The sequence below is a fragment of the Acomys russatus genome, chromosome 16 (genome assembly GCF_903995435.1).
Source record: "Acomys russatus chromosome 16, mAcoRus1.1, whole genome shotgun sequence".
Lineage (NCBI taxonomy): Eukaryota > Metazoa > Chordata > Mammalia > Rodentia > Muridae > Acomys > Acomys russatus.
Window position 1 is genome coordinate 31,459,248 of NC_067152.1, and position 14,599 is coordinate 31,473,846.

The following is a 14,599-nucleotide window of genomic DNA, read 5'->3' on the forward strand; positions in this document are numbered from 1 at the left end:
TTTTTTTGTGTTTTTCCTCTTGGCCATATTTAGAAAACTGTCTTTCCTAGGGTTTTGAAGTTGGGCATGATGTATGCACTTGTAAGCCAGACCCAGGGAGGCTAGAAGACTAGGCCAGCCAGGGAGACATGGAGAAACTTCTCAAAACAGAAGCCCAAGCAGCAGCAACAACAACAAAGAACTCAGAAAACGAAAAGTAGGAAGAAGGAGTTAGGGATTCAGTTCATTGGTAGAGTACCTGCCTAGCATGTGTGAAGCCTTAACTTCAGCGTGCGCATGCGCGCGCGCACACACACGCACACACACACACACACACACACACACACAAACACAACCTCCAAAGAACAAAACAAAAAAGTGTTGAGAGACAGCTGAGGTGGTTAGTGTTGGCTGTACAAGCACGAAACCCTGAGTCTATGATCTCAGAACTCACAAGCAAAACTAAACCAAAGTGAACAGCCACCTCAGGAACAACAACCCTCTGGCCTCCACGTGCACACGCACATGCACTCACACCCGCACGTGCTCACCCAGGCAACCAAGCTGGGTATGGTGGTGCACACTTGTCATCCCAATACCAGGGAGGCCGAGGCAAGAAGACCATGAGCCTGGGCTACATAGCAAGACCCTGTCTCAAAGAAACAACAAGCCCCTCCGCCCCCTCCCCACTCCCAGAATCTGGGCATTTGTGACACCTGTGACAGGATTGGAGGGTGCATCTGATGTGACTGCCTCAGTCTGAAAGCCCCTGGGCATCAGCTGCTGAGGGGTACCCAGCAGGGAGGGCTTCTGGGTATGTGGACCAGTGGTGTAGAACTGGGTACCAATCACATCCCCTGCCCCACAGTGTTTCCGAATCCAGGGCCAGGACCCCCAGGACAGGGTGAAATGGTCAGAGGCACAGTTCTCCTGTGAACAGCAAGAAGCCCAGCTGGTCACCATTGCAAACCCCTTAGAGCAAGGTAGGGTCAGCCTATGGGGAGGCGCTGGTGTCCTCCAGTATAGTCTCCCCACAACTGGCTAGAGCAGAGCAAACAGGGGCCACCACATTACTCTTGTCTTTCTTCTGGGGGACTATAGCATTCATCACAGCCAGCCTCCCCAACGTGACCTTTGACCTGTGGATTGGCCTGCATGCCTCTCAGAGGGACTTCCAGTGGATTGAGCAGGAGCCTCTGCTGTATGCTAATTGGGCACCAGGAGAGCCCTCTGGCCCCAGCCCTGCTCCCAGTGGCACCAAGCCGGTGAGGATGCTGTTTGGCTTCCCTCTGTCACTGTTGCCCACTCCCCTGCCTCCCACTCCTTCCAGCCCCAGCTAACCTTCCACAGGGCAGTGGCCTAAAAAAAGAGGCAGCCACTGGGGTTCCCCTAAGTAGCCTCTTCCCCCCAGACCAGCTGTGCAGTGGTCCTGCACAGCCCCTCAGCCCACTTCACTGGCCGCTGGGATGATAGGAGCTGCACGGAGGAGACGCATGGCTTCATCTGCCAGAAGGGCACAGGTACGGGCCACTACTGCAGAGATGCTCCAGCACTGGCTAGCTGCTCTGGGCCAGGCCAGGGGGAACCAAACATTGTTCCTCTCTCTTCATGGGCCCCAGAGGTTCCTCTAGAGTCATGTATCTGCTTGGGATGGTCCATGGGAGCAGCCAGATACTGGGTTGTGTGACATGCTGGCAACCCTGGGGTCAGAACTCCTGAGGCTAAACATCAAAGCCCCTCCAGCTCCCTGCATGGCTCCCCGTTCCCTCTGCCCTGGGTCCCTTGGACAGGAGTAAGTCAAGGCCCTAGCTTTCCTCTGCATGTTAGCAAAAGAAACCACTGGTAAGAACAGCGACTGACATTAAGGATTTATCACTGCAACCATCTCAGTGGAGACCTGCTCTTGACCTGGTTCCCCTGGCCTAGTTCCATTCCCCTGGGAGTGGACTAAGGGGCAGAGCACAGCCTGAGCCCTTGCCCCCTTTCCCTGTAGACCCCTGGCTGAGCCCATCCCCAGCAGCAACACCCCCTGCCCCCGGCACCGAGCTCTCCTACCTCAACGGCACCTTCCGGCTGCTGCAGAAGCCACTGCGTTGGAAGGATGCTCTCTTGCTGTGTGAGAGCCGAAATGCCAGCCTCGCCCGTGTGCCTGATCCCTATACTCAAGCCTACCTCACACAGGCTGCCCAAGGGCTGCAAGCACCACTGTGGATCGGGCTGGCCAGTGAGGAGGTGGGCTCCTGAGTCAAGAATTTGCCTCCCTTCCCCCACCTCATGCCTTGATTTCCTTTCCTGAGAGTCTGTTCCCTTTTCTTCTCACCCATGGCTGCCTCATACCCAGGGCTCACGGAGGTATTCCTGGCTCTCGGAGGAGCCTCTGACTTACGTGAACTGGCAGGACGGGGAGCCTCAGCAGTCGGGAGGCTGTGCCTATGTGGATCTGGATGGAACCTGGCGCACCACCAGCTGTGAGACCAAGCTGCAGGGGGCAGTGTGTGGGGTGAGCGGGGGTGAGTACCGCCTGATGGGGGCCAAGGTTTGGGCGTGTGCAGGTAGTCCTGGGAGGATGCCTGGGCTACATCCTCCACCCTGCACTCCAACAGGACCCCATCCTCCCCGAAGGATAAGCTATCGGGGCAGCTGTCCGCAGGGGCTGGCGGACTCCTCCTGGATTCCCTTCAGGGAGCATTGCTATTCCTTCCACATGGAGCTGCTGATGAGCCACAAGGAGGCGCTGCAGCGCTGCCAGAGAGGTGGGTGAGAGCAATGCAGCCCCACCCTGGCCTCTGAGGCAGGAGAAGGAATCTCACCTCTGCCTATAGGTGGCACTTATCTCAAGCTCTCCCTCACTTTTTAGTATCCAGCAGTGCACACATGCTGAGATTCATGCCATGCTGGGCTCTGCTGCCAGAAAAGAGGAGCTGGGGTTGTGTGTGTGTTGGGGGGGTGGGGGCCGGGGCTCTATCACCGTGAGGAGGATGTGCTTGTCCTGACGCGGGCTTCCTTTGTGTCCAGCGGGTGGGACGGTTCTGTCCATTCTCGATGAGATGGAGAATGTGTTTGTCTGGGAGCATCTGCAGACCGCCGAAGGCCAGAGTCGAGGTGCCTGGTTGGGCATGAACTTTAACCCCAAAGGTGAGTGCCCTGTGTAGGGCGAAGGGAGAGACCAGGGCTCAGGCTGCAGGGGAGATGCCTGCCACTCTCTCTCTGGGCTTGGTAAAGGAGAGGAGTGGAGGAGGTTAACGGGAGCATACCTGTTCCCTCCCACCTGTAAAACCCAGACCTGTTCCCCTTCCGACCTGTTCCCAGTGTCTTCCTTCCACAGGAGGCACACTGGTCTGGCAAGACAACACAGCCGTGAACTATTCCAACTGGGGGTCCCCTGGCCTAGGCCCTAGCATACTAAGCCACAACAGCTGCTACTGGATCCAGAGCAGCAGCGGGCTGTGGCGCCCTGGTGCTTGTACCAACATCACCATGGGAGTTGTCTGCAAGCTCCCTAGAGGTAAGCCAAGATGGCAGAAGGCACATACTCAGCCCTCCATGCCCACAGCTGGGCCTAAGGTTACCTGGTGTACAGGGGCAGAGGCTTTTGGGTGGAAGGGCGAAGAGTGAGCCTGGGCTACTTTCTAAAGCAGACAACAAACCCAGAGGCCAGCAAGCTCCATATACTCTAGTGGTTAAAGACAAGGCATGGTTCGAGTCCTGGACACTGAGGCTTGGGGAGATGGTTCAGTGGGTTCAGATTCTCAGCACTCAGTGCCCATGTCTGTTACTCCAGAATGGAAGGGGGACAAGTGTGTGTGTGTGTGTGTGTGTGTGTGTGTGTGTGTGTCTGAAATGATAGGTCCCTGGGGCTCATCTGACAGCCAGTCTAGCTGAATTCCTGAGCTGTAGGTTCAATGAGAGACCCTGTCTCATAAAACTAGTGTGGGGCGCCATCAAGGAAGACACACAGTACGCTGGGTGGTGGTGGCACACCCCTTTAATCCCAGCGCTCAAGAGGCAGAGGCAGGCGGATTGCTGTGAGTTTGAGGCCAGCCTGGTCTACAAAGCGAGTCCAGGATAGCCAAGGCCACACAGAGAAACTCTGTCTCAAAAACAAAAAGAAAAGAAAAAGAAAGAAAGAAAGAAAAGGAAGACACAGGACAATAACATTGACCTCTGACCTACACACACACACACACATTTATCCACATGCACACATGCAGTGCACTCACTTTTAAGAACACGTACAGACACACACACCACACACCACACACCACACACATACATACCTGTTCTATCTGAGTCTTTGGACTCCATGGCCTCAGCTTCCTCATGTATAAAATAGCCAGGTCATAGAGTCACGGAAGGTTCGCTGAGTTTACAAAGTGACATCCAGAAAGCACCTCAAAGGCATTTTGTTTAAATGATGCCGATGATCTCTGAGGACTCATTGTACACTTCTCTGCCCCTTCTTCCTCCACAGGGGGAGAGAGCAGCTTCTTGCCGTCAGGTGAGTGGCGTCCCTTGGCCCTGGCGGGCGGGCGGGCGGGCGGGCGGGTGCGGCAGGGCAGCGGCCTGATGTGTATTCCCCATCACTATCTCAGCAGCACTCCCTGAGAACCCGGTGGCCCTGGTGGTGGTGCTGATGGGAGTGTTGCTGCTGCTCCTGGCCCTGCTGACAGCAGCCCTCATCCTCTACCGGCGCCGACGGAGTGCCGAGCGCGGGTCCTTTGAGGGGGCCCGCTACAGTCGTAGCAGCAGCTCTGGCCCAGCCGAGGCCACTGAGAAGAACATCCTGGTGTCTGACATGGAAATGAACGAACAGGAATAGAGCCAAGGGCGTGGTCCGGGTGGAGCCGAGGCTGGGGAGGCAGGGACCCCAGGTCAGCAGGTCCCCATCACCCACCAGTCCAGTTGGTCTGTGGATGGCAGCCCCTGGGAGTTGCTACTGGGAGCTGGGGGGGGCTGAGCGTGCGATGGGGTGGGAGTACCCAGCCTCCCAAAAAAAGGCTAGGCCAAGCCCCGGCAGTGGGACATTTCCCCTTGTTCCTGGTCTTGGGATCTTGTCACCTGGGACTGGGTACTCCCCCTCCACTGCCCCACCACCACCACCCCGATGGTGACTGAAGGCAACTCCAGAAGGGAAACAAGTTTAATTCTGCATTTTTCTTCCCAGATCCCTGAGCCTAAGCCTGCTGACCCACAACCTGAGGCCCTTTCATATTTGCAGGCCTGGAAAGCCTGCTCTGTCCCTTAGGGTGGCTCTCAGTCACTTGTCTCCTACTTGGCTATATCAGATCTGTCTCTTCACCCTGTCCTCACACTTTTTCTTACCCAGTGCCTCCTTCTGAGCCAGGGCCCTGGGACTTAGGGGGGATCCTCTCCCTCTCTCTCCCTCTCTCTCAATGGGGGTCAGCTGAAGGGGCCCAGCATCTGTCACCCCTGTGCCTGCTGGAATGAACCTAGGGTATGGTAGGAGGGGGCCTAGGTGGCTCAGGTCTAAGAACCAGGGCCCTTATGTGGTGTCTCCTGGAATAGAGATGAGACTGCAGAGAGACACCTTACCCACTCATGGGGGTGTCATCTCCTGCTGGTCGGGGGAGGGCTCTGTCCCTGAAAGAGTCCCCTGTGGGGACCAATATACATTCCCTAATGTCTCCAGCTTCCAGCTCTGGTTTGGAGAGAGGGAAGAGGGTTGTGGGGGGCCCTGGAGAAGCTGCAGCCTGGGACAGCACCAGGTGTGACCATCTGGGTGTGGCCCTGCTCCTGGAGCCACTCAGCATCTTTTCAAGAGGAGGGACCCAGTCAGGACAGAGAGTGCCAGTCCCCCATGTCCCAGTGCGGGGCAATGTGAACAAAAAACTCAAAGACACAGACCCTCTATTGTAGTTCTTGATTTTCTAAATGTGCTATTATTGTTCTTTTTTTTTTTTAAAGAAGAAAAAAAGAAAAAGAAAAGCAAACAAATAAAAACCTTCCAGAGGCTTGAGAAATCAGTGTTTCTGCCTTGTCCTTTGTGGAGTCTGATACTTACGTCCCCGAAGAGATAAAGGGCAGCCTCCGTCATGTTCGTTTTTGTGGCCTGCCATTTTGCCTCTGAAACTTGGGGACACTTCCTCTTCGCTCTGTCCTTGGAGAACTCAGGAGCCAGGTCGTTCCTGTCCATAAGCATGCAAAGTTGGGCAGCTGAGCTGGCTGTCCTAGCTGTGTGAGTAGGGTGCAGGGACCACCTCGGAGAGTCAGGCTGTTGGAAGGGTGCCTTTGAGTCAGCACGCCATAAATGCTAACTGCTACTGCAAGCTCTAAGGCTTTTGGGGTGCGTGTGTGTGTGTGTGTGTGTGTGTGTGTGTGTGTGTGTGTGTGTGTGTGTGTAGGGTAAGTAATATAGATATCTGGGCCACAGTGGGAGCGGAGGGTCCATAAGGTCTCAAGAGGACCGAAGGAGTGGCAGGTGGGTGGCTGAAAGCCAGGAAGCAGTGTGACAGTGGACAACAACGTGAAGAAATGAAGAACGTTGTCATTTAGAACAGCTAATGTGACCTTTGACAAGATCACTGTGGCTCTGGTAAGGGACAGAGACAGTGGATGGGAAATGAGGGAAGTGAAAGCCGGAAGGCCATGCAGAGGAAACCCCTGTAATAACTCAGGCTCAGAAGATGGTGGTTTGTTTGGCCGAGAACCATAGCATTGGTTAAAGGCATTGTGTGTCCGCGGACTTTAAATCTTAGTTCTACCTTTTTTTTTTTTTTTAATTTTTTAAAATAGGCAATGCAGTCATGTGGTTCAAAGCCTAAAGGACAGAAAAGGAGGTCTGAAGCCACCCACTGAATACTCTCTTCCATTCCTTATCCCCACCCCACCCCCAATCCACCCTGAAGCCTCCTGACCTGCTGGTTTCCAATGTCTCTCTCCAACATTTGTTTCAGGAGGGGAAAAAAAAAAACCCACTCGGAAACATGAGTGCCGGGTTTGCCTGGGGAGGCAGGGCATGTTAGTCGTCCTCGCAGGGACCAGATATGCTGCCACACCGGGTGTCAGGAGGTGGTACCACAAGATTTCCTCCAGGACTGCAGGGTGACAAGGTGGACCTCCGGAGAATTAGCTGTGTTCCTGAGGGGAGGACCCTCCAGCTGTCCCTGCTCCGAATAAGACCCACAGGAGTTGGACAGGCTGGCCAATCCAAAGTCAGGTCCTTAGTGATCAACCCACTTTACCCTCAAGTGATTTGCTCTCCAAAGTAGGCCCAGAATAGGCCCTTTGTGAGTCAAGTGCTCTGCCACTGGCCATGGCTCAAGGATTGCTCGACAAGCTGCTGGGAGCCACTCTGAGGGCAGGGGCTCCCCATGGGTGCCTCTGGCCATTGTCTGGAGAGAGAAAGAAAGACCACGATGTGAGGGGAAAAAGCAGTGTGTGTGGGATCTATGACCTCATTTGAGTCCCTGAAGGAATGAGGCCCCAAATGTGACTCGGGGTGGCGTTTTGCATTCATTTCCTTGAGTGTACATGTGTGTGTGCGCATGTGTGTGTGTGTGCGCACGAGAGAGAATTGTGTGTGTGCACACATACATGCATGAGTGTGTGTATGTGCGCGCTAATGCATGTGTGTGTGTGTGTGTGTGTGTGTGTGTGTGTGTAGCAGCTGACTGGGTAAGCAAGCCTACTCACCCAAGCAGACCCAGAAGTCTACCTCTCTCTACCTCCCCATGGGCTGCTGTTCCTTTTGCTTGCAGGGCAAGGACTTACTTACTGAACCAACTTGCCAACCCCTGACATGTTAATTTTTCTTTTCTTACTCTGGTGACTGGAGTCTTGCCAGAGCCCACACTCGCCTGCAAGCTTGTCCTGCCGCTTCTAAGGCCCTGGGGGCTCCCGGGAGACCTCTAAGCCTTCCTGCAGGTGGCTCCGTCTGCCCTGTGATGAGTTCGGGAATGCTCCCACAGTTCTCTGAAGGGTCAGGAAGGAGGCTCTGGGCCTGGCCACTTGCCCTAGACAGGTCTAGTTTCAGAGCATGTGACAGAGACTCCTGTCTGCTGATGGGGCTCAGTTCAGTAACCACGGAACGCCTCTTCCACGTGCCAGGCCCTTTGTTGAGCCTGCTGAGTGGCAGATGGCCTGAGACCTGTCCCCGGCCTGGGCGAAGGGCACTGTCTACCAGGCATAGAGCCCAGCCTTCACTTGGAGGCCTGAACAGGACCAGCTTTGGCCACCGGCACATTCAGTGACAGCGCAATGAATGAATGGGGCGGCCCTCCAGACAGCAGCATGCTCCCAATCTCTTATGGCCTCAGAGATGGCCTCTTCCCAGGTACCCTGGCAGAGCTGGGTTGGCCCAGTGGGCAGGTCTCTGAGGCCACAGGAGTGAGGAGCCAGCCAGCCTCACCACATGGCTATCCTGGAACGAAGCTGCCCAAACCTGGCCAAGCTGCCTGGAGCAGTGGGGCTGGAGTCTCCGGCAGACACAAGATAAGGAACCAGTAGTGTGAGGTAGAACAGCAAGGAGACATTCAGGAAGTCAGGAAGGGAACCCCAAGGGATTGAAGAAGGGCCATGAGGTGTCCAGCACGAGATGAAAGTGCCCAGACTTTCCAGCAGGCCTGGCTTTCCTTGGGAGGCCACAGGAAAAGGCTGACACAAGTCTTTGGCTCCCGGCAGAATCAGCTCCCTCGAGGGGGAGGGGCAGATCTTAACCCTTCCTTGCCTGGAAAGCAAGCAGTTACAGACACTAGAAAGAGGAGTGAGCGACTGACAGGCTTTCTGTGTTCCACGTGGCACCAAGGTTCAAGGCCACGTATGTATTCAGAGGAGCCAAATACTGATTTATCAACTGGTCAGTGACTTAAAATTTAGCCTTTTCTGGGGATTCCAGTCAGTGATATTTTTTTCTAACCCAATGCATGCTGTATACTGATAACCAGACATCTCTGAGGTCTGGCACTATGTAACTGTGGGTGTCTAGCTGTGCAGTGGGGAGACACCGGGCCCCCGGGCCCTCTGTAGCTGGGTGTCCAGCTGTGCAGTGGGGAGACACCGGGCCCCCGGGCCCTCTGTAGCTGGATGTCCAGCTGTGCAGTGGGGAGACACCGGGCCCCCGGGCCCTCTGTAGCTGGATGTCCAGCTGTGCAGTGGGGAGACACCGGGCCACCAGGCCCTCTGTAGCTGGATGTCCAGCTGTGCAGTGGGGAGACACCGGGCCACCAGGCCCTCTGTAGCTGGGTGTCCAGCTGTGCAGTGGGGAGACACCGGGCCCCCAGGCCCTCTGTAGCTGGGTGTCCAGCTGTGCAGTGGGGAGACACCAGGCCCCGGGCCCTCTGTAGCTGGGTGTCCAGCTGTGCAGTGGGGAGACACCGGGCCACCAGGCCCTCTGTAGCTGGGTGTCTAGCTGTGCAGTGGGGAGACACCAGGCCACCAGGCCCTCTGTAGCTGGGTGTCTAGCTGTGCAGTGGGGAGACACCAGGCCCTCTGTAACTGTGCCTCCCTGCTGGCTTCTGCAGAGTTGCACTGTCATTCCTCCATTGGGATTTGGGGGAAGGTGCAGTGTCCTCCGTGATAAGGATAATAAGATATTATTAGACACAGTCTCCCCCTGCTATTCCAGGGGGTTCATTCCAGGATCTGCTGCTACCGACATCCAAGGATGTCCAAAGTCCTTGCATAAGACTTGCATTACATAAATAGTATTCCATGCAGCACCCCATGCAGTCTCCAGTCCCTTGTACATGCTAATCGCTAGCTCATCTCGGCTCTCCCTGCCTCACAGGCTTCTCTCACCATCTATGTCAGTTCCCTGCTCCTGGACTCCACAAGCCGTCAAACCCCCGTACTCTCTTTCAGGGTGTGTTGTTTTTATTTTAAATGTAATATATATGGGTGTTTTGCCTGCACATATATTTGTGAACCACGTGCATGTTTCGTGTCCGTGGAGGCCGGAAGTGGGAATTGGACCCCCTAGAACTGGAGTTAGAGATGACTGTGAACCACCATGTAGGTGCTGGGAATCGAGACCTAGGTCTTCTGGCAGAACAGGCAGTGAGTGCTCTTAGCTGCTGAGCCATCCCTCCAGGCCTGCTGGGGCTTCCTGGGCCTTTTGCTGCAGTCTTTGGCTCTGGGAGCCCTGAAGTCCCCGCGGGTTGAGGATGCTGCCGCCTTTTCTCTTTGCAGCAGAGCACAAGGGTCAGGCACACCGCGTTGTCCCACAGACTTAAGATATTCTGAGACTTAAGAGTGCTACTTGAGCCCCTGAGAATAAGCTTCCCCCGCAGGCAACATAGGGTTAACCACACAGGCTGATTGGGAGGGTTACAGCTAATTGCCTGGGCTTATTTATTCCCAGCTCCAGAAGTGGGGCCAACAGGCTCACATTATCCTGATGTGACTTTTTCTGTATGTGAACCCTTGCCCCCTTGTCCCCTGGGCTTCATGCCTCCTCCTTTGTCAGGGTTCTCATACGGGGGCACATACTTAGCTGGTGGTAGTGTGACAGTGGTGATGCTGTCTGTGGGCTTGGTCTGCTCAGTGGTAGCTCAGAGTGCTCGCCTCACTCTACTTTCTGTTCCCCACAGGGAAAACCAGCCCTTCCCAACCTGCCTTCTTTGTTAAACAACTATTTATTGATTGTGAATTTCACATCATGCACCCCAATCCTGCTCATCTCCTCCCTTCATATCCGCCCTTGTGGCCTTCTCCCCCCCCCACCCTTCCCCCCTCCCCCACCTGCCAAGAATAAAACAAAACAAATAAAACATCTCATTGTGGAAGCTACAGTGTGTCACAGATATCCTGAGAGTGGAAAGCTGCCCGCCCTGCCTTTTGATTGATAGAATGCCTGACCCTTTGGGCACCAGGTAGTCAAAACTATGCCTGTGGGTTGCTAGGGCCCGAGGTAGACTTGAATTCTCAGTCTGTCTCCTGACTGAGCTATCTCCATGCTCTTGACTTGAATTCTCAGTGTCTCTTTCATGGTTGACTTCATTGGAAACAATTCTGGTTATCTGGGAAATCTTTGAAATCATTTTATATAGGAAAAAACCCACCATTTTCACAAATGCAATAATTTTCTTTTAAAACATTTTTTTGGGGGCTGGCGTGGTGGCCCATGCTTTTAGGCTTTTTAAAAAAAATATATATTAGTATATGATACACACACATGCCAGAAGAAGGCATCTGTTCACATTATAGGTGGCTGTGAGCCACCATGTGGTTGCTGGGAATTGAACTCAGGACCTCTGGAAGAGCAGACAGTGCTCTTAACTACTAGACCATCTCTCCAGCCCCCAGGCCCTGTTTTTAATCTCAGCACTCAGGAGGCAGAAACAGGCAGATCTCAGTGAGTTCAAGGCCAGCCTGGTCTACAGAGGGAACTCCAGGACAGCCAGAGCTACACAGAGAAGCCCTGTCTTGAAAAACCAAAACAATTTTTAAAAATGTTGTTGAGTATCATGTGTATGAGCGTGTGCCTCTGCGTGTACCATGTGTGTGAGTGTGAAATCCAGAGGTCTACGCTGGGTGCCTTCCCGTCTCTCTCCCTTGGTCTTTGAGAGAGGGTCTCTTTCTGAGCTGGGCTATGTAAACAAGCCTCTGGGACGTGCTCAGGCAGGCCCAGCTTTCTATATGGGTGCCGGGAAGGATCCAGGCTCCAGTCCTTATGCTTTCACAGCAGGCGTGCGACCTACGGAGCCATCTTCCAGCCCCTTGATGACTTTCTGGTGAAAACCTCTGACAGACCAGTGGCTCTCAACCTTCCTAATGCTGCGACTCTTCAACAGTGCAGTTCCCCCCATGTTGTGGTGACCCCAACCATAAACTTAATTCCTTGTTACTTCATAATTGTTGCTACTGTTATGAATCATAATAATGCAACTATCTGATATGCACACTATCTGATGCGTGACTCCCAAAGGGGTCTGAAACTCACAGGTTGAGAACTGCTGGTCCAGGAGAAGCTGCCTGAACACATCTGACTGCCTGCCGACTGGAGTTGGCAGGATGTTGACATAGCCACTTTGGCTCCCGTTCAGCTCTTGATAAAAGCTATTTTCATTTGGAGACAAGGTCTGGCTGTGTTATCTAGCCTGGACTTCCTGCGCTTACGGCTGGGAGTATAGAGACGTAGCCGGGCATGTGCAAGACCCTCGGGTTCATCCTCGGACCAAAACAAAGCAAAATGTTACCTCCCAGCCTCATTGGACTCCCTAGTAGCTCAGACTCTGGACTTGTGCTGACACACCTGAGATTTATAGCGTCATTGTTATTGGCAGAGCTAGGGATTCCAACCCAAGACCTTGGGCATATTAGGCAAGTGCTCTACCCACTGAGCTATGTTTCCAGTGCTCTAGAACTTTGGTTTATTTTCATTTGAGATGGTTTCATGTAACCCAGGCTGGCTTCAAATTTGTTACATAGTAGACAATGACCCTGAATTAAAATTTTCTATTAGTGGGGGGGTTGGGCATGCCCTGGAGGTCAGAGGGCAACTTTGTAGAGTCTCCTCTTGCCTTCTATGCTTACTACTAGTTCGGTTTCTGTCTCTGTGAGAACACCAGGGCCCAAAGCAAACCAGGGAGCATGTTTTGTCGTTCCATGGTTCGAGGTACCCGTTCTTGGACAAAACTTCACTCATCTTTAAAAGTCAGTTAAAAAAACAACGGCCTGCTTCTCTGTGCAGCAGGGGGCACCATGTTTGAACATAAGCATTTGAAGCTTTGCATTTTGTTTAGAGCTCGGAGCTTCTGCCAACTTCAGTAGCTCCTCAGTAACAAGCCATCGAGTTAACAAGTAACAACAAATAACAAACGAGCAAAGATGGTGCTCATCTTCCTTTCTGATCTTGGGTCCTGGCAGCTTGGCTGAACCTCCTTATTTCCAGGAGTTATTTTGTTTTTTGCTTTGGTTTTTTGAGACAGGATTTCTCTGTGTAGCCTTGGCTGTCCCAGACTCACTTTTTAGAATAGGCTAGACGCACAGCTATCCACCTGCCTCTGCCTCCTGAGTGCTGGGATTAAAGGCATGGCTATTTCCAGGAGTTATATCACTTTGTTTAAATAAAGCATGTCAGAGGGATGAGTCAAGATTTTAGGTAGCCCAGGCTAGTCTTCCTAAAATTTCATTGCTCCCATAATTCATCTCCAGGCTGCAGTTCCTTATCCTGAGTCCCCAGGAGACAGCCTGGGAAGCAGGGGTCTTCTGGGAGCATGGGTCTTGAAGGCAAGAGGAAATTTGTTTGTTTGATCTGAATTTTTATATAAGACCACAATGAACCCATTATTTAAATAAATATATTTTTTTCTAAATGTTATTGCGAGCTGGCTCAGCAGTTAAGAGCACTTTGTTGCTTTTGCAGAGGACCAGGGTTTGATACCTAGAATTCACATGGAGGTTCACAGCTGTCTATTAACTCCAGGCCCAGGGAATTAGATGCCTTGTTTTAACCTCAGTAGGCAACTGGGCACACATGTGGTACGCTTACATGCACGCAAGCGAAACACTCAGACATGTTGGAAGGAAAAGTGTAGGTTCAGGACCCCCAAGACCGAGTTCTTAGCACAAAAGAGATTTGCCCCAGAGGGACAGAGAGCAGGCAATAAGAGACAAGGACAGGAGAGAGAGGATGGGGGTGGGGTGGGGGAGGGGAGGAACAAGGGAAATGGAGGAAGAGTGTTTGTCCCCTGGGACAAAGGACTGCCTCTGGATAGAGAGACAAGACAGATGGGGCATGTGGGAAAATGGTGGTTCATAAAGGTAAAACAGGAAACCCCCATGTTAGGATGAGGTGTTTAATTTTAATTGGGTGTGTTAATTAAGGTAGCCAAAGCAGGCTTTTGATTGCTGGACTTCAATACTTTGATAGCTGGACCTTGGTAGTCAGCCTCAGGAGGAGGAAGTGGCCAAATAAGGGAATGGATCTTGGGGGCCAGTTTTAGGAATATAATCTAACAGTTTTAGCTAGAGCCATTTTCGCCAATTTCAGCTGGCCAGAGTCCCTCCCCATATATAATTAAAATAAGTCTAAATAATTAAAAACAATAAATTTTTGTTTTTACAGTGTTATTTGTATGAATATGTATAAATATATGGGTTATTAAACCCATATGTATTTATTTGGGTTTATTATGTTTACACACACACACACACACACACACACACACACACACACACACACACACCTCTTTATGCTGCATTCTTATTTCTGAACTGTCTTCTCCTGTCTGTCTCTGTTTTTTGACAGAGTTTTATGTAGCCCAAGCTGACCTCCAACTATTTAACTAGGGATGGCGCTGACTTTCTGGTCCTCCTGCCCCTTTCTCCCAAATGCTGGGGTCCCAGGCAGGCATGACCGCACATCACTTACATGCTCCTGAGGATGAACCCATGGCTTATGCACGCAAAGCAAGTACCCTAACAACTGAGCTATCCCCCCAATCCTTGTGTCTCTCTTCATTTTACCTGTCTCCCATTTCTGAGGGTACTTAGGGACACACAAGCCTCACAACCTGGCTGTGACACTCCCATGCTGCAAGCATGCAGTTCAGTGAACTTGAGCAAATGTGTCTGTCCTCACTGCAACCACTCTGTGACACTGTAGTGGTCTGAGTAAGTTTGGCACCCCCCAAGTTTTATGGTTTGAATGCTTGCCCAT

At 52.6% G+C, this 14,599-nt stretch overlaps 1 protein-coding gene across 1 annotated transcript in view; it reads left to right on the forward strand.

Annotated features, from left to right (window-relative positions):
• Positions 1–5,062, forward strand: part of Mrc2 (mannose receptor C type 2) — a 60,869-nt gene extending 55,807 nt beyond the window's left edge. Inside the window, 9 exon segments of the mRNA XM_051158869.1 lie at positions 848–962; positions 1,081–1,244; positions 1,391–1,499; positions 1,973–2,211; positions 2,321–2,732; positions 2,995–3,114; positions 3,305–3,484; positions 4,451–4,477; positions 4,572–5,062. Of these exon segments, the coding sequence (XP_051014826.1) occupies positions 848–962; positions 1,081–1,244; positions 1,391–1,499; positions 1,973–2,211; positions 2,321–2,732; positions 2,995–3,114; positions 3,305–3,484; positions 4,451–4,477; positions 4,572–4,798 (1,593 nt within the window). The 3' untranslated portion in view covers positions 4,799–5,062.
• The last annotated feature ends 9,537 nt before the right edge of the window (positions 5,063–14,599 follow it).